The 21,672-nt window shown below is 35.3% G+C and overlaps 1 protein-coding gene across 1 annotated transcript in view; it reads right to left on the bottom strand.

Annotated features, from left to right (window-relative positions):
• The window catches only part of LOC149845734 (E3 ubiquitin-protein ligase UPL6-like), a 234,616-nt gene that overhangs the window by 114,140 nt on the left and 98,804 nt on the right, over nt 1–21,672 (bottom strand). The window contains exons 13-16 of the mRNA XM_089995960.1: nt 18,714–18,800; nt 18,556–18,642; nt 18,214–18,354; nt 17,911–18,036 (exon numbers count right to left, since the gene is read on the bottom strand). Of these exons, the coding sequence (XP_089852086.1) occupies nt 17,911–18,036; nt 18,214–18,354; nt 18,556–18,642; nt 18,714–18,800 (441 nt within the window). The remainder of the gene's footprint in view (nt 1–17,910; nt 18,037–18,213; nt 18,355–18,555; nt 18,643–18,713; nt 18,801–21,672) is intronic.

Below are 21,672 nucleotides of genomic sequence, written 5' to 3'. Positions count from 1 at the left end.
AACTCTATCTTCCTCTCCTGGAGTCCCAAAAAGGGACTTTTGGAACACCAATGGGCATTGCATTAAAGAAAATGGGATTAAGTACTATAATTCACTTTGATGTTGAAAAGCATCACATGGAACTTCTCCATAGCAACATCAGACTTCATACCACAATTCTCCTTGACAAAAATCAAACTCACACTCACTATGAATTTTTAATGGCTTTCTGTGTAAAATCATGGCCAACAGAGACTTTGTTCATCAGGAAACACACACACACATAGCGAGCGAGGGAGGGAGGGAGGGAGGAAAATTAAGTAGACTAAATGTTAAAAGTTTAATACTTAATAACTAGTTAGAGGTATTGAATAAGTTATATGTACAAAAATGTTTTAATATATAATGGATTACATAAAATAGAGCATTTACATCATCAACTAGGGTTGTAAATGGGCCGGACCTACGCAAAATAGGTCCTAGGTTTGATTTTACAGCAGTCAGTTCGGATCCGGACCTGGATCCAACTTGGAACTCACACAGAGACCCGGATTTGGGATTGGATCCTAGTTTTATGATACTAGATCTGCATAGCAAAAGTCACTTCCATTGAAAAACTTCATTGGCAGTGGAAAATTTATAATAAATGACGAGCAAAACATGCCATCACCCCAGAACTGCCCATATCATCTTCAGTCGGGCCAGAATCAGGCCAAAATCCAACCTGTTCGCAACCCAAGAATCAACAATGGAAACACCTCTTTCCTTAATTTTTTTTTTCTTTTTTGGCCTAAAGACTCAAGCATGTTCATTGGGTTTCATGGATATAAGCAAACCAAGTCCAATCCTCAAATAGGTTGCAACACCCAAACAGGCAGGTGCAGTACCACACATGCTCCATGCCTATATACCTGGAGAAAAAATAACCAACCTACAAACAAAGAGAAGAAAGAGAATTATTTGGAGGGACATTTACAAGGCCTCAATGGTAAGTCACAAGAATACCAAATGGTTTCAACTTAGTGACCAGCACCATGCATCTTATGAATCATCTTTGTGCCTTGTTAGTAAAATATAGAAGGTAATACATCTGTAGAGCATACAAGTTGCTTGTGGACAAGTTGATACTGGCAGCTAAACTAAAATTTTGAAGGGGGAGGGCAGTTTAGTTTTCCGTTCAATGGAGATGTCCTTCCCATGGATCCTATATCTTTACATGTAGCATAACCTTATTTTAAACATGAACTTGTCAATGAGGCTAACCACTAGCATGCTACTATTCAACAACTTTTCTTTTTCTTTTCAGTAAAATTACATATCTAACACTAGACACAATGGAGGAGAAACTTTATCAGAAAAACCAATACATTTAGAAGAAACGGATATAAACAGTTTGTTCAAGAAAACTCAAAAATATGCAGGGTAGGCAGTTGGCAGGAAGCACTGTTCAAGAAAAAAGCAAAACATCCTACTTTCCATCAACTTTGTGTTTAGATCAAACTTACCAGTATCAGTCTCGGCAATTTCTTGGCAAGAGTTTTTCTTGTGAGACTTTTTAAAGTTAAAAAGTGCCACATGACATGAAAAGGAAATCCAATTTCAATAAGACTTGATCTGAATCGAAGTTCATATTCATATTGGTTCAGTGAGGGTGACCAAGAAAGTCATGCAATGGTCTTTTCCAGAAGAGTCATCTTAGGAATTAAAAAAAGAAAAAAAATGATGGGCACACTCCCTTAAAGAACAGAAGGATGAAGGTAGAGGAAACTATGTAGTCAAAAGCGCTAGGCGGTGACTAGTCGGTGGACCACTAAAAAGACTAGGCAGAGACTAGGCGGGACTAGTCGGTAGATTAATTTAAAAAATAACAAATGAAATGTTGTATCATACAGTATCGTACAATACGTATCGTAAATTTTGGGTTTTGCGATACCATACACATTTGTATCGCGATACGAGTGTGTATCAGACCTGTATCGGGTGTAGCGTATACCCCCTGTATCATGTTGTATCATACGATACGGGTATGGCCTATGTCACAGGGATTCGGCCAGCAGGGTGCTGCACCCGCGTCGACGCAATGCGACTCAGGTGTGGGTGCGGCACCCGATGCGATCAAGCCGACCCTGGGTGCAGTCAACACACCCAGGGTCATAAATATCCAAATCTGGACTTGAAAAAAAAATACTGTTAAAAATTAGTGTTAATGCTGTTAACTGTTAAAAAAAAATTATATATATATATATACCCTCCCGCAACCCCGCACCCAAGTTTTTTTAAAGTCCCGCATCGCCACACCCACACCCGCACCCGTACCTATGTGACATAGGGTATGGCGCACTTAAAAAGTACCTGAAACTCAATTTTTAAGTTTTGGGTTTTAAATGCCACTTGAGGGCCGACTTCAACATTTCTCTAGAGGTTGTCAAAAAGGAACCCACGCACCCTAAGAGCCGTGAGATCGATTTGGGGGTCGATTAGTGTGCAAAAAAGAGGGATTTTGCAATTTTCACAAGAGTGCATTTCCACCATTTTTTCAATCAAGTGGGTTAAGGTAAAAATCTCTATTTTTTGCTTCTTATTGAAGTTTTTTTTTAGAGAAGATGGCATAAGAGGATTCGGTATAGCAATGGGGCACTCAAGTAACAAGTAGAAACTGATTAAAAATCAAGTGAAACTATTGCCAAATTTCAAAAATCTGATAAAATTGGATTCATAATTGAGTTAAGCACTTTTTTAGTATGATATTTTTTTTCCTTTTCATGACGAGAAAACCCTTATCAAGGATCAGATCGCCTAACGGGAACACCCATGAGGTAAAACCCAAGATGACGACACAACCACTATGCCTTACGTGCCCCCATTCGAGCAACTGAAAATAGCATTTTTAAAAAGAAAAAAGATATTTTCTGGCCATGTAAAAAATCTCATTTTTTTCACGATTAAAAAGATGTTATTTTCCTTATCTAAAAATAAGGACAAAGCAAGGGGAGAGAGAGAGAGAGTAGGAGGAGAAGAAGAAGTGGAGGTAGAGGAAGGGGAAGAGAAAAAGAAGCGGGGGAAAGGGAGGAGACATAAACAAAGAGAGAAGAAGAAGAGGAGGAAGAGGTGACTATGCTTGCCGCAATCTTGAGTTCTAAGTTATTAAGGAACAAAAAAAGAATTTGGGCATTTAAGGCTTCCCAATCTTCCACCTTGATGTAATGTTCTTTGAGTGCAATCTTTCTATTTTCATTATTAAGAATTTTCCCTTAGTCACCATCATTTTTGGTGAGTATGAGTTGTGATTCACATGTGGTACCACTCACATACCCCTATAATTTCTTTTCCTTAATGTGGTGCTCTATAGCGACGGCCCATATCAAATAGTTGGAGTCGTTTAACTTGAAGGCAATCACTGTCATGAATATTTTTTTGCCCATTTGGATGAAAAGAGACAATGCTTGTGGAGGATCCTTCCTTTGCAATCACGAACTTTTGGAGAAGCATTATACAATCTCAAGAGCCTTTAGCTCTGATACCATGGAACGAAACAAGCGGAAATACAAAAGAGATCCTAATAAGGATCAACATAAATACAAATACAAAAAGAGTGCACAAGCACTAATTCACCAAGAGATAATACAAAGTGATAACAACCTAAAGAACATAACGCATGCACACAATAGCCACAATGGGCATACACAATAGCCACTATGGGCACACATGACAACACATAAAGATATATAATTTCACTAATAAAATGCTTAGGAAAGCATTGAGAATACATGGCTCTAATAGGCTGACACCTATTACGTGAAATGACTGAAACACCCAATATGGGTATTCCAGTTTACATAGAACAATATATATATATATATATATAATCTAACACTTCCCTTCAAACTTACGGTGTGATCACCGAAAGTTTGCCAAGAAGAGATAAAAACAAAGGTGAAGGGAAAGCCTTGGTGAAGAAATTTGTCAGCTGGCATTCCGAAGTTACATAAGGTAATTCAATGATCCCTTGCAAAAATTCTTCTCGGACTTAGTGACAGTCCATCTCTATATACTTGGTGCGCTCTTGAAAGGTATGGTTGTTTGCAATATAGATAACACTCTTATTGTCACAACACATCTTTGAAAGACTAGAGATGATTAAGCCCATATCTTTGAGAAGACCCATCAACCAGATAATCTCCATCATTGATGTTGTCATGGCTCGATATTCAGCTTCTGTGGATGATAAGGAGACCTTTTACTACTTCTTACACCTCCAAGATATAAGAGAGTCTCTAAAAAACATACAAAGACCCGTAGCTGAAACTCTATCATTGGGATTACCTTACCAATCGACATCAGTATAAGCAATTAACTCTAAAGAAGAGAAAGAAGATATAAATAGCCCTTTGGTTAGAGAATTTCTAATATATCTGATAATTCGTAGAACAACACTCATATGCATTGTAGTTGATGTATGCTGAAACTGACTAAGTGAACTGCATGAGAGATGTCTGGTCTGATCTGGTGATGGATAAGTAGGTCAAGGATAAAACCAATTGTCGGTATGGAGTTAGATCTTCAAGCGCAGTGCCATCCTCCAATCTTAATTTTACATTTACAACTTTTGGCATATCAACGTTCTTATCGTCAGAGATTTCAGATTTGGCAGTAATATCTGCAGTCAGCTTCATTTGAGACAATACATATCCTCTAGGTGAATAAGTCACTTCAATTCCTAGAAAATATCTTAGAAAACCAGGTCAGACATATCAAAATGTTTATTAAGAATATTTTTAATTCAATCAATTAACTTTTTGCCACTCATTGTGATGATATCATCAACATATAATAAAAATATGATAATATCAGTATCTCTATCTTTGACCATCAACATATAATAAAAGTATGACAATATCAGTATCTCTATCTTTGACAAAAAGAGCACCATCAGTCTAACAAGATTTATAACCCAAGTTTAACATAACATTGTAAACCTATCATACCAAGCTTTAGGGGATTTGCTTAAGCCCGTACAAAGCTTTACTTAATCGAAGAACTTTTCCTCTCTCGATCTCAAGAGCGGGAGGAGGATCCATGTACACCACCTCATTTAGGTCATCACTCAAAAAAGTGTTCTTAACATTAAGTTAGTAAATAGGTCACTTTCTAATGATGTTAAGGCAGTGAGTATCCTAACACTAGTCATATGGGCTATGAGAGCAAATGTCTCTTCATAGTCTATTTCATACTCTTAAGAATAACATTTGGCTACTAACCAAGCTTTATATCTTTCTAATGATCCATCCCCTATTATTTTGACCAGTGTTGAACGTATTATACTATATCGTACGATATGGTATGATATATATCATTACTTTTGGAGAAACCGATATGATCCACTTGTATCATTATACGAGCGTGTATCGTATTTGTATCGAGTGTATCGTACGATATACCCTTGTATCAACTTGTATCGTATGATACAAGACATATCGTACCATACACCTTTGGCGCGCTTTAAAAAAGCCGAAAGTTACCTTTTTACTTTTTGGGTTTTAAATACCTCTTGAGGGTAGACTCCCTCATTTGTGTAGAGGCTATTAGAGGAGAACCCACGCTCCCTAAGAGTCGTGAAAGCGATTTGGGAGTTGATTTGTGCGCAAAGGAAAGAGATTTTGCGATTTTCTCAAGAATGCATTTTCACCTTTTTTCCACTCGATTTTTTGCTTCTTATTGAGTTTTTTGGGGGAAACTGCTAGGACTTAAGTTTGCTATGTGTGTGTAAACCTGTTGAATATTTGTATGCTTATATTTTTATTTGATGGTTAATTGGTTATGTATTATTTTAGATCTTTCGATGTCGTCCTCATGTTCATCTTATAGATCATGTATGGCAATACTGTAGAAGCATGGATGATTTACCACGACCAGGGTCATCATTAAGATGTTTGTTTTGTGGTGCTATTATTAGAGGTGGATTGCATAGATTTAAGCAATATATTGCAGGTCTTCGTTAAAATGTACGTCCATGTGATTATCCATCTATTCCTATCACTTTTCATGCTGATGTAAGAAGAATTTTGCAAAAATGCAAAGGACTTTTAACCATCGTTCCAGATTCTGAACATGATGATGATGATAACCCACTTGGCAAAAAAATGGCCGAAGATAAAGAGATCATCGCATGGCAATTGGATGCAACACTAAGGAATTATTGTCCTAATGTTTGGCAAATAAGCTCTAGAAGATAGTTTAGTTTTAGGATATTTATAGTTTAGAACTTTAGAGATGAATATTAGTATATAAGACATTGGTTAAATGTATTGTTTTTAGTTATCATGAACTCTTAGTAGTTTAGTTCTGACTTATGACAATTTAGTATGACTTGGATGGGAATTTAATATTGTTAGTTAAGGCTTTAATTGTGTTTAAAATTTAAATTATGTAGCCTTTTATTTACATTGTCAATTATCAATTGTACGGTCATTAATTTTAACATAACGAGGGCGAGGAGGACAAGAAGAAGAAGAAGAAGATTATTATTATTATTATTATTATTATTATTATTATTATTGAGGTTTTATATAATATTTTGTTTTTATTTTTTTAATATAAAATATGAGTCTTATGGCATGTTCTTAATTGCAAGAGTCTTATGTAGCTCACAAAGACATAAATGCTTCATATGTGATTTTATGCTTGTATTTTGTGCAATTCATCATTGTTTCATGTGTTATGATTTTTTTAGATTTTTTTTCTAATTTTTTTTTATTTTTCTTGATTTTTTTAGAATTTAAAAAAAATATATTAAATATCTACCTATTTTTTGCCCAACCGATACAGATAACGAAATGATACTTACAACATTGATTTTGACCTTATAGACCCACCTACATACTATGGTCTTTTTCCCTATAAGTAATGGTTGAATTTCTCAGGTCTTGGCTTTCTCGAGGGCACCTAGTTCTAATCTCATGGCAACAATTCATTCGGGAATTTCTTTAGCCTCCTTGTAGGTTGAGGGTTCATAAAAAGAGTGAATGTATATTTAGGTGAAAAAGTCGCATATGACACAAACCCTTTAAGATGTCTAGAGGATCTACTAGATTTCCTAATACTAGATTCTCCTAGATTTTGGTTATGTGAATATCTATCAAGTGCACATGAAGGATGATCAAGAGTCCTGAAATAAGTTTGAATATCACGATTCTTTGTATCATCCATGGGAATATCAGAGACATCAATATGCATGTCATCATGATCATTATCATGCATAATTTCATCAAAGGTCTTTTTTGGAAATAAGTCAAACAAAAAAGAATACTCAAAATTATCGTTAAGCTTATCAAAGTCAAACCGTTTTCATTTTTTCAAAAAGCTAACATATCTTTAAACATATAATTTGTCATTTTTTTATCATAGCATCTATACTCTTTTTGGTTATTAGCATAACTAAGAAACACACATTCAATGGCCTTGGGAGATAATTTGCTTGTTTTATCAATAAGTACAAAACATTTACATCCAAAGATTCTTAAATCTGGAGAAGTTCAATATAATTTTTTAATTGGGGATATGTTTATAAGAGGATGAATGCATTGGGTTGAAAAGATATACCGCAGTTAAGGCACCTTCAATACACAAAAAAAATGAAACATTTTTTTAGATAAGCAAAGATCTCGTAGGTTCAATGACATGTCGATGGTTTCTCTCAGCTAAGCTATTTTGTTGAGGGGTATTTAGACAAGATCTTTGATGTGAAATCTCATTTTATTTTAAATAATTTTTTAAATGATGATCATATCATCAACATAAAGTAGTAAAATAACTACTGAAGACCCTGCACTTTTCACAAACAAAGCAGTGTCAGTATAAAATGAACGAAAATTCAAATTTATCATTACATTACTAAATCTATCATGCCAAGCCTTTAGGGCATGTTTTAAACCATATAATGTCTTCTTAAGTTTGAGAATTTTATTTTTACCAATACACACTCCTGGTGGAGGATCCATATAAACTTCTTCATTTAATTCGTCATTTAAGAAAGCATTCTTAACATCTAGTTGATAGATAGGCCATTTTTTGACTGATGCGACGGCGATAAGAGTCCTAACACTGGTCATCCTAGCTACAGGTGCAAAAGTTTCTTCATAATCTATACTGTATTCCTGAGCATATCCTTTTGCTCAAGTCAAAACATCTAAAACCCTTTTGATTTTCTCCATATCCTAAGAAAACACATTCAATAGCTTTAGGAGATAATGTGTCTCTTTTATGAGTAAGGACAAAACATTTACACCCGAAAATTCTTAATCTATTGAAATCGGTTGTTCTTTCAAATAGTTTTTCATATGGAGATGTATTTTGTAAGGATGAAGATATCATTCTATTTATCAAGTAAGTTGAGGTTAAGGCCGCTTCGGCTCAAAAACTCTTTGGAATTTCTTTGGAAATAAGGAGTGTCCTAGTGGTTTCCATGATGTGTCTATGCTTTCTTTCGGCTAAACCATTTTGTTGAGGAGTCCTAGAACACGATCTTTGATGACAAATTCCATTTATTTCTAAATAATTTTGAAATTCATTTGATAGATATTCTCCACCTGAATCGGATCTAAGAGTAGAGATATTACTTGAAAATTGATTTTTGACTATCATATGAAATTTCTTGAAGAAGTCAAAGACTTCGGATTTTAAATTGAGAAAGTAGATCCACACATATCTAGTGTAGTCATCAATGAAAGTAACGTAGTATCCTCCTTTAGACATGACCGGGGAAGGACCCCAAACGTCGGAATGGACTAACTCAAAAGGTCTTTTGGACACAAAGGTTCGATTTGGAAACGGGGTGGATTTCATCTTGCCAAAAATACAACTATTGCAAACAAAATGTTTCTCATTACAAAATTTCTTTCCAAATGGAAAGGAGTACATTTTTTAGAAACTTGGATGTCCAAGTCTTTGATGCCAAATTTCAATATTTTTATCTTGGACAAGGTTACAAAAAGAGTTGGTGGGAAGTTTCAAGTTGCTCATGTAATAGAGATCTCCCCTCCTATGGCCTTGCCCAATCTGTTTCCCGGACCGGAGATCCTGTATAGAGCAATTCGTAGTTGAGAAGGAGATTTCACATCCATGATCACATATTTAAGCAACAGAGAGGAGATTTAAATTAAGTTGAGGGTACCACTCTCACGTTTGGCACAAAGAAATCTTTAGAAAAATTTAAGGTTCCAAAACTTTTTACTTGTAAAGATGTACCATCGGTGGTTGAAACATAGGAGTTTTTAGAGTTATTACACAAATCGGAAGGCTCATTTTCAAGAGGAGTCATATGAAAGGAAGCTCCAGAATCAAGGATCCAGGAAGACATACCTGGAGGAGAGGAAGAAGATATGGCGGCACCCGAGGTTGATGGAATCTTTAGTAGAGTTTGTAGTGCTTCCGATAGTTGGACAAGAGAAAAAGACTCCTTCCCTTTGATAGTTTCCTTCTTCTTTTGAGTAGCTTCTTCAACGGAGGCAACCTTGTTTTTAGGTGCTTCATTCAACTTAGGGCAATTAGGTCTTATGTGACCCGGTTCTGAGCAATGATGGCAAATAGCTTTTCTATAGTTGCCACTATAATTATTTTGTTTTCCAAAGTGTGGAGGGTTATAGGTTTTTACATGATTGTCAGGTTTAGATACAGCCAAAACATCATCTCCCCCTTTAATCATGCCAAGACGAGTTTCTTCTTGACATATTTCGGCTATGGCATCTTCCAAAGGAAGAGGCTTAGATCTATGAAGAAGGGAAGATCTAACTTGTTCATATTCGGGTCTAAGCCCGTGTAGAAATTGGAAAAAGTGTTCATTTTCCATTTGTTCTTTTCTTAGTTCCACATCCACACTAGAAACCCACTTTGGTTCTAGTAAAGATAACTCATCCCATAAGGGTCCAAGAGTGCTATAGTAGTCTCTTACACTCATTTCTCCTTGCTTGATAGTCCGGATTTTTTCTTGAAGAAAGAATTGACGAGCAAGGTCTTTTTGAGTAAACATACCTTTCATAAATAACCATGCTTCATTAGCCATCCGAAACTTAGCAATGTTGGCGCAAATCTTGAGCTCCACATTGTTCATGAACCAAGCAAAAAATCTTCGCATGCTTATTTTCCCAATCTTCCACTTTAGATTGGTGATCTTCAATGGCCTTCATGCGAGCATTTCCTTCAAGAGCTTTCTCTTGATCACCATCCATCTTAGTGAGTTGGAGTTGCGGTTCCAGAATGGTGCCCATAACACATCCCCAAAGTTTTTTTACCTTTGAGGTTGTTCTCCATGGCGGCAGCCCACATCATGTAGTTGGAGCCATTGAGCTTGAAGGAGAGATCAATCTTTTGTTACCCTTCCATTTAATCACTTACAAGAGAACAAACGAAGAGAGATACAAAAAACCAATAATATAACTACTCAACTAGCAATATTAAGAAGAAGAGCATACACAAGGCTCTGATACCATGTAATGAAATATGCGAAAAAGCAAAGAGTGCGTTACGCACTTACAACATACACTAATGAACAAACAAAAGGGACTAACACCCAAACCCACAAGAAACAACACAACATAAAAATATAAATCTCTTATTGAAAAGAGAGAGAACTCTCACAAGAGTGAAGAATACAAGAGGGGTTCACCCCTATATATACACAAATGAAGGAGAGGGGGGATGGCCACAAGGCCTTAAAAGGAGAGCCACCTAGGGGCTCCCCATGTAGTCGTTGGGAGCCCCCAACGGTCACAAATGTGACCGTTGGGGGCCCCATCGACTCCATGGTGGGGCCCCTTTTGTGTGAGCAAAAAATATAAATTACAAAAAATAAAAGGGAAAATAAAAGAAGAATAACAAGTACCCCTATTGGGTACTTGTGAAATGACTAAAATACCCCTATCGGGTATTTTAGACAATTTCATATTTATATATATAACCATATATATATATATGAATTACATGCATTTTAACAGTTTGGTCCCCATTCAACCCATGAAGGACCCGAATCTTATCCTAACTAATTAGGTTCAAGTAGACCTGGACCTGGTACATGTGCCTAGGGGTGCAATCGTGTCGGGTAGGCGGGTCAGCATACCTCAACCCGAACCCGACCCGTTTATTAAACGGGTCGGCTGTGGCAAACACGAACCCGACCCGTTTAATAAACGGGTAACCCGACACGACCCGCCAACCCATTTAATAAATGGGTTGGGTCGGGTAAACGGGTTCTCAAGTTTGCGGGTCAGGTTGGCGGGTCGGGTTGGCGGGTTGGCAGACGGGTTGGCATACCCCTAACACGAACCCGACCCGTTTAATAAACGGGTGTGATCATCGCAAAATTTTTCCTCTCTTGTGGTTTTCTCTCTCTTCCCTCTCTTTTCCTTTTCTAACATCTATTTTCCTCCTTTTTGAAGGGAGGAAAATAAAAGAAAGAAAAGCAAGTGAGAAGAGAAAAAAAAGAAAGAGAGAAGAGGAACTCATTTTCGGGGTCTCACTTGACCTTGACTTGAAAATTATTTGAGAAAATAACTCGCCTCCGTTTTGAAATATTTTGCGGAAAAACTGGGAGACGGGGCTCGCTCGTCGGTACGAGGTTCGACCGTTCCTGGCACCTTTACCAGGGGTAATCGAACCAAGGATCGAATTTATACCATTTGCTTTGCCTTAATATTATCTAAGAATTTATCCTAAGTCTAAGAATGCACAAAAAATCATGCTTGTGCAAATGCAAGCATGTATGCTCTTTCAAAAAATGATTTTGAAAATCTCCAAGTGTTTCTGATAAATAGAGTGAAGAAATGGTTTCTAACTTAGAACTTTAAGATTTAAAGTTCTAAGTTTTGGAATGATCAGAGCTTGGAAAAATAAATCTGGACTTTGAAAGGAATGATTTGAAGATGAGATAAAAAGGAGAAGAAAGGAAATCTCAAAGACATGAATGGACTTTGATTTTAGAATTTTGAATTGAGATAAAGATGAAATTTGGGATGTAATTTGAATTTCAGTTGTGAAGCTTGAAATCAGAATAAGATTTGAGAAAATCAAAATAGAATTAAGGAATAGAATTGGTTTTTGGAATTTTGAGAATCAAGATAAACTTGGATTTTGGAATGAAATGGAATTGGATTTGGAAAGTTGGAATTGGGAATAAAATTTTATTTGAAATCTGTAATCAAGAGGGAATTTGAATCCAAAGTCTAGGTTCTAAATAGAGTTGAGATTCAAAATCGAATTCTGGGTTTTGAATCCTAAATGGGAATTGAATCTGAGTTTTTGAAATGGAGTTCGGATCTGAAGTCTGAGATCCAATATGGAACTGGATTCTGGATCGTAAATGAATTTGGATCTGAAATTTGAGATCCAAGATGGAGTTAGATCTGATATCCGGATCCTAAAATGGAATTGGATCTGAAGTCTGAGATCCAAATGTAGAGTTGGGTTCTGGATCCTACAATGGATTGTGGATCTGAAGCCTGAGATCCAAGAGGTGAAGATTTGTACTTGGAAATCTGGATCCAAGTTGGGATTAAAATCTAACTTTAAATTTTGGATTCTGAAAGTCCAAATGAGACTTTTGAAGATGGATCTGGGTTTTGAAAACCCAGATTAAATTTAAAACTTAGAAAGAGACTTGAATTTAGAATCAATCTCAAAACTTGGATTTTGAAGATAAGAGAATAAACTTGATTTTGAACTTTGAAATCAGAAGATGAAACAGAAATTTCAAAGTTTAAATTGAACTTTGAAATTTGATTTGAATTAGAATTTGAATTTTGGATATACAAATGAATTTCAAAGTCAAATTGGACTTCAAATTTAAAGTTAGAATCTAAAAATGATATTTTGAATTTACAAGGGTTGAAAATTGATTTGAGAAGTAAAGAAAAAGAATCACTTGGAATTTTGAAAAGGGAGTTTTGAAAATATGATGCAATTTTATCCTAAATGATGAATGAATTTTTGAAAAATTTGAAATGGGATTTTGAAAATCATATTTCACTCTTTAAATGAATGTAGATAAGATTAATGATATAATATATCCCTGACTATGGTCATTGGATATATTATATAACAATCATATTTAAATTCAAGTAAAGAATTAAACATATTTTGGTGCTTTTATAGAGTTTAAAATGAAATTAATGCTCAATATATCCTGACTATGGCCATTGATATATGTATTGAATTAATTTTAGACTAAACTCTGATAAAAGAGGAAAATATTTAAAGAAAATATGATGAATTTTTTAAAAGGATCCAGTGTGGATCCAGTGTTATTCTATAAAAGATAAAAAATCCTAAGTTTTGTTTGCATCCTGACTATGGCCATTGATATAAATCATCAACTTAGGATTAATCACCTTTTATAAAATGGTGCATGTGCCATTCATGTTTCACCATTTGTGAGATTTTGAAATAAAAAGTAAAGTGACATGAAAACAAGCAATTCATGATATTTATAATGCTCATTCATTCTAATTATAATACTGAAAATGTAAATATTCTCACTATATCTAGCTACTCGAACTGAATTTGAAATCCTAATCTAAGAGAGACATTAACATTTCTAGGAATTCCTGCAAGAAAGAAGAATTAGCACTAAGCCAAGATAAAAGGAAATGAAAGAAATTACTACTGATTTCATATATACCAGATTCAGAGTTATCATTTTAGATATCTGGTATTTTAAATCAAAATGCTTAACTCTGAATGTGGTATACTACTGATTTTTTGACCTTTGATTCAAAATGACAACTTGGGTTAATCAATCTTTCCTTTGATTCAAATGTTCATTTCTTTCAGCATGATTTTTTTAATTTTTCTCCAAATAGACCATTTGAGTGTTTATTTCCTGGATTGATTTATATTGTTTGTAATAATTTAATCAAACAGAAGGTAATAGTTTCTGTTGTTCGATGATCATGTGTCGGACTCTCTAGCATGAACAAGTTGGTTCATATGTAGCTTTTAAGCCTGTCCAAGTAACAAATATCCCCAAAATCTCCCTTGTGACACCTTGTGACATATTCTCTGAGTTGTCCACAGCACTGGCTGTCCTCTTTCCAACCTTGAGCAACAAAATCTCCTCATCTTATATACAAGGATCGATGTCATCAATATATATAATACCCAGTCAATAGCTTTAAACAGATAGATGACCAAAGGCTTCCACCACAACCATCATTTAGTTTGAATACCAGACACCATCATTGTAGGCTCATCAATCATCATCTAGTCAATGAACTGCATTTAGTGTTTGCAACAGCATCAATAGCAAGTGCTATTGTCTCAGCATCTTCAGGCGCAAGCTCAAATTTGTACTACCTCATCATCCACCTCATATCATGCACCCTGTCCTCACAACCTCTGTTAGCTCACTTAATCACACAACCATTCACACTTTTTATACAACATATTCCATTGCAAATGCTCTAGGAGCCTCACACTTTTCAACTAGAGCTGAATCCAATAATCTCAGGTTCTCTTCAACTCAAACTAAACTTAAATCTCATAATGATTTTCCTAGTCCAGCTACTGACTCAAGGTGTGCCACGACCTCCATTGATGTAGCAGAAGACTCCTCTACAAATCCTGGATTGTGTTTGGGTGTGTTTCAACAATTTCTTAGTAAATAATGATGGCACTGCTTTTGGGGTGTATTGATCTGTCAGTTGTAAATGAAGAACTGCCTCATCACATCGTTTTGACTTTATTTAGGGAATGCGATCAAGGAAATTTGCAGTTGATTGCTAACATTTGCAGTATAGAAACTATACCTGCTTTGGACCATCCTGGCTCTTGCTCTCATCCATTATACATATCCTCTCACGTATGAGCTTCCGTTTGCTTATGGCATTGCTTATATATATATACATATATGTATGTATACATATATACATATATATATATATACGTGTATACTTTCTCATAATATGCCATATAGCATCTTAAGCTAACATTAATTTCTTCCATTTCCTTTTATCTTGGCTTGGTGCTAATTCTTCTTTCTTGCAGGAATTCCTAGAAATGTTAATGTCTCTCTTAGATTAGGATTTCAAATTCAGTTCGAGTAGCTAGATATAGTGAGAATATTTACATTTTCAGTATTAGAATAGAATGAATGAGCATTATAAATATCATGAATTGCTTGTTTTCATGTCACTTTACTTTTTATTTCAAAATCTCACAAATGGTGAAACATGAATGGCACATGCACCATTTTATAAAAGGTGATTAATCCTAAGTTGATGATTTACATCAATGGCCATAGTCAGGATGCAAACAAAACTTAGGATTTTTTTTCTTTTATAGAATAACACTGGATCCACACTGGATCCTTTTCAAAAATTCATCATATTTTCTTTAAATATTTTCCTCTTTTATCAGAGTTTAGTCTAAAATTAATTCAATACATATATCAATGGTCATAGTCAGGATATATTGAGAATTAATTTCATTTTAAACTCTATAAAAGCACCAAAATATGTTTAATTCTTCACTTGAATTTAAATATGATTGTTATATAATATATCCAATGACCATAGTCAGGGATATATTATATCATTAATCTTATCTACATTCATTTAAAGAATGAAATATGATTTTCAAAATCCAATTTCAAATTCTTCAAAAATTCATTCATCATTTAGGATAAAATTGTCATCATATTTTCAAAACTCCATTTTCAAAATTCCAAGTGATTCTTTTTCTTCACTTCTCAAATCAATTTTCAACACTTGTAAATTCAAAATATCATTTTTAGATTCTAACTTTAAATTTGAATTCCAATTTGACAAAGTTCAAAATCAAGTTTATTTTCTTATCTTCAAAATCCAAGTTTTAAGATTGATTCCAAATTCAAGTCTCTTTCTAAGTTTTAAATTTAATCTGGGTTTTCAAAACCCAGATCCATCTTCAAAAGCCCATTTGGACTTTCAGAATCCAAAATCCAAAGTTAGATTTTAATCCCAACTTAGATCCAGATTTCAAAGTACAAATCTTCACCTCTTGGATCTCAGGCTTCAGATCCACAATCCATTGTAGGATCCAGAATCCAATTCCACTTTGGATCTCAGACTTCAGATCCAATTCCATTTTAGGATCCAGAATCCATTTCTACTTTGGATCTCAGATTTCAGATTCAAATTCATCTTAAAGATCCAGACTTTAGATCCTAAAATTCATCTTTACAACAACAACAACAACAACTACGCCTTCATCCCAAAACAATTGGGGTCAGCGATATGAACCAAAAAAGAAATTCATTTTGGGTCTTCCACATGAATCCTTTTCCTCCAATCATTTCTATCCAACGCCATGTCCTCGGTGAGGTTCAAAGCCTTCATCCTAAAATTCATCTTTAAAGATACAAAATCTATTTAGGATTCAGAGTCCAACCCTACCTTAGATTCAAGATCTTGGATCAAATCCTATTTAGGATCCGGAATCCAATTTTATTCCCAACTCTAAATTTCAAATCCAATTTCATTTTCAGATCTCATCTGAACTTCCTAAATCCACTTCTATTTTCTAAATACCATTTGGATTTCTCAAAATCATCATGATTTCAAATTTTAGATTCAAATTTCATTACAAGTTTTATCTCTTCTCCTAAATCTAATTCAAAGTCTATTTTCTGACTTTGGAATTTCTTTCCTTTTTCCTTTTTATCTCATCTTCAAACCATTCTTCCCAATTCAAAAGATCTATTTTCCCAACTATAATCATTTCAAAGACTTAGAACTTCTCTGATCTATCTCAAGTTCTAAGTTAGATTCTACCATTCAAAAACCATTTTTTCACTCCATTATCAAGCACTTGGAGATTTTTCAAATCATTTTTTCAAAAAGAGCATACATCTCTGCATTGCACAAGCATGATTCTTTGTGCTTTTAGATTTAGAATAAATTCTTAGATAATATTTAGGCAAAGCAAAAGGCATAAATTCGATCATTGGTTCGATTACCCCTGGTAAAGGCGCCAGGAACGGTCGAACCTCGTACCGACGAGCGAATCCCGTCTCTCCATTTTCCCGCAAATATTTTCAAAACGAAGGCGAGTTATTTTCCTAAATATTTTCAAATTAAGGTCAAGTGAGACCCCGCAAAAGAGTTTTTCTTCTCTTCTTTTTCTTTTCATTTCTCTTCTCTCTTCTTTTCTCGTCTTTTATTTTCTCCCTTCAAAAAGGAGGAAATAGGGATTATAAAGAAAAAGAGAAGGAAAAGAGAGAATATTACGAGAGGAAAAATTTTGCGATGATCACAACGGGTTAGGCGGGTCGACCTGTTTATTAAACGGGTTCATTTTTTCCAAACCCAAACCCGCCTAAGAGGCGGGTTGGCGGGTCGGGTTGGCGGGTCGGGTCGGGTCAGGTTTTGCCACCCCTACATGTGCCCTGAGGTCATATTCAGATACAGAAAGATTGTCCATCCCAAGTTCGACCTGTGATGGCACTACTAGTAGAAGACAACTCAGGCATCCAAACCCATACGAACCTGAACTGAACTGGTTCAGTCAGTTTCTGAGTTAAATTTTACTATTCAAGGTCAGTGATGTCAGTTTGGAACTGTTGATAAGTAGACACCTTTGAGTTCAAAAATGTCACTTTTTTCTTTAGTTAATTTCCTTTTAGGCAGTGCCAACACCTAAAATAGAGCAGGGTGTAAGACTTAGTTCAGAGTTCAAACCACAAAGTCAAACAGGAGGATAAAAGAAAAGCCTATCATTTTTTTCAAGGCACGAAAAAAGAGAACATAAATAAAAGGGTGACAAGATACCACATAAGAACAAGTGAATGAAAGAAAGAAGACCAAGGCATCAACAAGTTTTGAATGAAAGAAAAATCCACCATTATAAAAATCACTCTTACTAACAAAAAAATGAAGATAGAGTACATGTTTCAGCAAAAGAACTAACCTTAAATAGGCCATATTGCACATCAAAAGCAGCTCTGGTTATGTTTTCCATAAAATCCTTAAAAATCCCTCCTCCATCTATGCCAGCCTCCTCGACTCCAAATTCATTGACAAATGTCACCCGGATCTTGCATGTATCACAAATGAAAAACATCAGAGCATAATCAGCCATATCACCTAGAACACACCATAGGAAAGCATACTTGCCTCCCATGAGAAAAAACATGCCGAAACAGTAGCCATTCAATTTCTCAGAATCATCACAGTGAAAACCATCTCATTGGCTGAAAGTTTCATTCCATACCATTCCCTTAAGATCTTTTTCAGACAACAGGCTCAACTGACTAAATGCATCTTCAACAATTCGATCACGTCTTATTCTAAATCGGTGTCTAGTGAAGGCAGCATGCGCCTCATTTGATTGTCGCTTAGCTCCCAACTGTGACTGATAAAATAACCCAAGGAGTGTAAGCCATTACCAACCAGGAAACCTAGGATGGATGGTTGCAAAGCCAGCATCATGCTCAAGATAAGCCATCAACTTTCACAAATAATTGATTAAAGTGAACAAGCTATAAGACAGTGATTTCATGCTACCAAACGTCTCCAGTGATCGGCATCAAGTTCGTAAAAATCCATTGCTTACAGTGTAAATTCTGACTCTGCTCGTAAATGGCACCAGAAAAGGAGCTTGCTTTAATATGTTATTGGCTCTTGTGTTTTCAATTACAACCTGAAGAGAAAACCACAAATAAATACCTTCTGAAGACAAACAAGAAACGCACATGAGCTAAAAGTATTAACCTGAGAAAAGAAATTTTCGCTGATTGCTTCATGAGCATAAAAGTCATCAGGTGATGTAAACTGCCGCCTACTATTCCAATCTTGCAACTGGAATATAAATGTCAGTTCTCAGTATCATTATTATCACTATTTTACAAGAGAAATTTGACCAGAGAAAATAAAAGAGTGAAAGAAACAAGCATTAAGGGATGTAAGTTGTTTCATGAATAGTTCAAATGGTGGTCCTTAGACAACATAATGCAGCTATAAATGAGAAAATCACAACTTAGGTAGCCATACTGTTCAATTGGAAGCTCAAATCTCACTACCAACTTGTTCCCATATATTGAATTTTTGATTGACAAGAAAAGAGCAAAGAATAGAGACATCTTATGGCAGCCAAAAGACAAGTCAGCTGTAAAACGTGACACTAAGTTGATTGACGTGATTGAAAGTTTTCAAATTCCAAAAAAGTTTGGAGAACAATAAAGGTATTATACAACATTGCCAGACAGGGAAGCAGAAGCGGGAGATGATACGAGAAGTGGAAACATGGAGGCACTTTAAAAAATTTACGAAGCAAGAAGAAACAATTTGGAAGCAAAGTGGAAATCGAACCGATAACAAAATAGGAATTGAACAAGAAACAAAGTGGGAACTGAACTGGAGGCAAAATGAGAATCAACCAAGAATTGAATGAGAAATGAACCACACAAACACACAAATATACACACATGTATGTACGTACTGATGTATGTATGCACATAGAATGGTTCTTCAACAAATTAAAACGTATGATCCATGTTGTTTTTTTGATATGAAATTAACAAAGTTATAATCCTAAAATTTAAAACTTAAAACAAGAAAGTACATACAACTATAATACTATATAAGGTTTGCATTTAACTTTTAAATGACAAAAGAGCTCTTTGACTTTATGTTCCATCATTCTCTTGCTGAGTTCATTACCAAACCTAAAATACCTTAGTATCAAACTAAATAAGCCATTAGAACTCGTCATTATAAGAGTTTTATATGAAAAATGGACCCAAAAATGCTTAAACATTTATACAAGACAATGGAAAGCAGGAAAATAATGTAAAACCGTAATACTTTCTATTAGTTTTGACTCCTTTTTTAAACATATTATAACATTTTCTTTTAAAAACTATCTATATTCTTGAAAATCATGTTTTTTTGGTGTAAAAATTGCGAACTTAGAATCTGAGAATCATGGATTCTAATTAGGGAAGCGCACAAGGTGTGAAAGGAAGCAGGAAAAGCGTCGAGAAGTGCATGAGAAGTGAGGGGAAGCATGAAAAAAGAGCAATTCCCATTGTATTTTGGAAGCAAGGTGTCCTGCACTTCTAAAGCAAGGTTATAGGGGAATACGATTCCCACCTTTATATGGCGTTTCCAATAACTCTGGGATTATACCTTTTAATAGTATGACCACCAATTTGTGAGAAAAAAAAGTGAAGCTTCACTGACACAATCTTTGGTGGGTCTCAAGCATTATGTGGAAACCCAGGATCTCAGGAGTTTGTTTGATGTTCCTCATCATAATAACATGAAATCATACCAGGTGTGTTACACCAAGAGAAGAAATCATCATTCCAAAGCATATGCACTGATTTACCAAGTTGAATCTTTCGACTTTTACTTATAGTGCTTGTAAAGAGAATTGTACCTTTTGTTAATGTACATATGTATATTGTGCATAATGTGTACTCTTCTGCACACACACACACACACACATATATATATATATGCACGAGAATACATATGTATTATGTATATATACATATATATTTATTTGTTCTTTTATTAGGCTGTTTGCATTTTTTCTTGAGGGTATTCTGGTCATTTTGACCAGTTAGCCATTAGGAGCTCCCCAGCAACTATATTGACCTCTCTCCCTTGTTACTTTGTATATATATGAGACTTCTTGTCCCCATTTTTTTAAAGCATTTTTATGTGCATTATATGTGATTAATAAAATTAATTTTTACATTTTGAGTGTGCCTTCTCTCTTGTCCTTAGTGGCTTGTGCTCTCTTACACCTTTTGGGTTGTGTTTATGCCCTTAGTGGCCTTGTGCTCTCTTTGCTTGTGGGTGATTGTTTGTAAAGGCTCAAGGGTTCATGGCTTCTATCAAGAAAGGGTTTGTGATTCAATTGCTCAAGGCTCGTGCGCTTGTGGTGCTTCATCCCCCTTCTATCCTACATTCTTCTTCCTTACCTCTCTCTTTGTCATCATGGAAGACAAAGAAACCTTTGTTGTGATTCCCGTCAAGCTCAATGATTCAAACTATGATGTGGGCATACGTTGTGAAACATAAACAAGTGTTCGAACCTAGCAAAGTTCGAATTCGCCAATGAAACATGAAACTACGATCGGACCATGGATGCAAGATCACTTTCTCACCTTGCGTGCTTTCCTAATTAGAACACACGTGTTGCAATACTCACATATGCTCATTTCTCCTTGGGTCATGGTCCTTACTTTAGCTTGAAGATTGCACGCGTGCAATATCCTTGACAGATGGTAGTTTCATGTTTGATGGGTGAAGGATCTCTTTCTCACCTAGTGATTGATGGATGCAAGATCACTTTCTCACCTAGTGATTGATGGGTGCAGGATCTCTAGTTAGAAAAGCTAATTGGGAGAGGCCACAGGAGAGGGGATCTCTATTCATGGATTCCTTGTATTTGCCAAACAAATCATTTTGTAACTATGTTGACAAAAAGGATGTAGAAACTTGGCATGGGAGATTAGGTCATCCAAGTATATCAAAATTGTACTTGTTTTCTTTTCTTGAAAAGAATTATAATCAAAAGGGTTTTTTGTGTAAAGATTGCATCCTTAGGAAAATAAAAAATCTACCTTTTGGATCTAGTAACTTTGTTTCTAAAGAACCATTTGAATTAGTGCTTTCAGACGTTTGGGGTCTCGCACCCATTGTAGTATTTAAAGGTGGT

Source organism: Nuphar pumila, chromosome 2 (assembly GCF_984573655.1).
Source record: "Nuphar pumila chromosome 2, dmNupPumi1.hap1.1, whole genome shotgun sequence".
Lineage (NCBI taxonomy): Eukaryota > Viridiplantae > Streptophyta > Magnoliopsida > Nymphaeales > Nymphaeaceae > Nuphar > Nuphar pumila.
The sequence above is the reverse complement of the archived record's forward strand: the minus strand, read 5'-3'. Positions and strand labels throughout refer to the sequence as shown.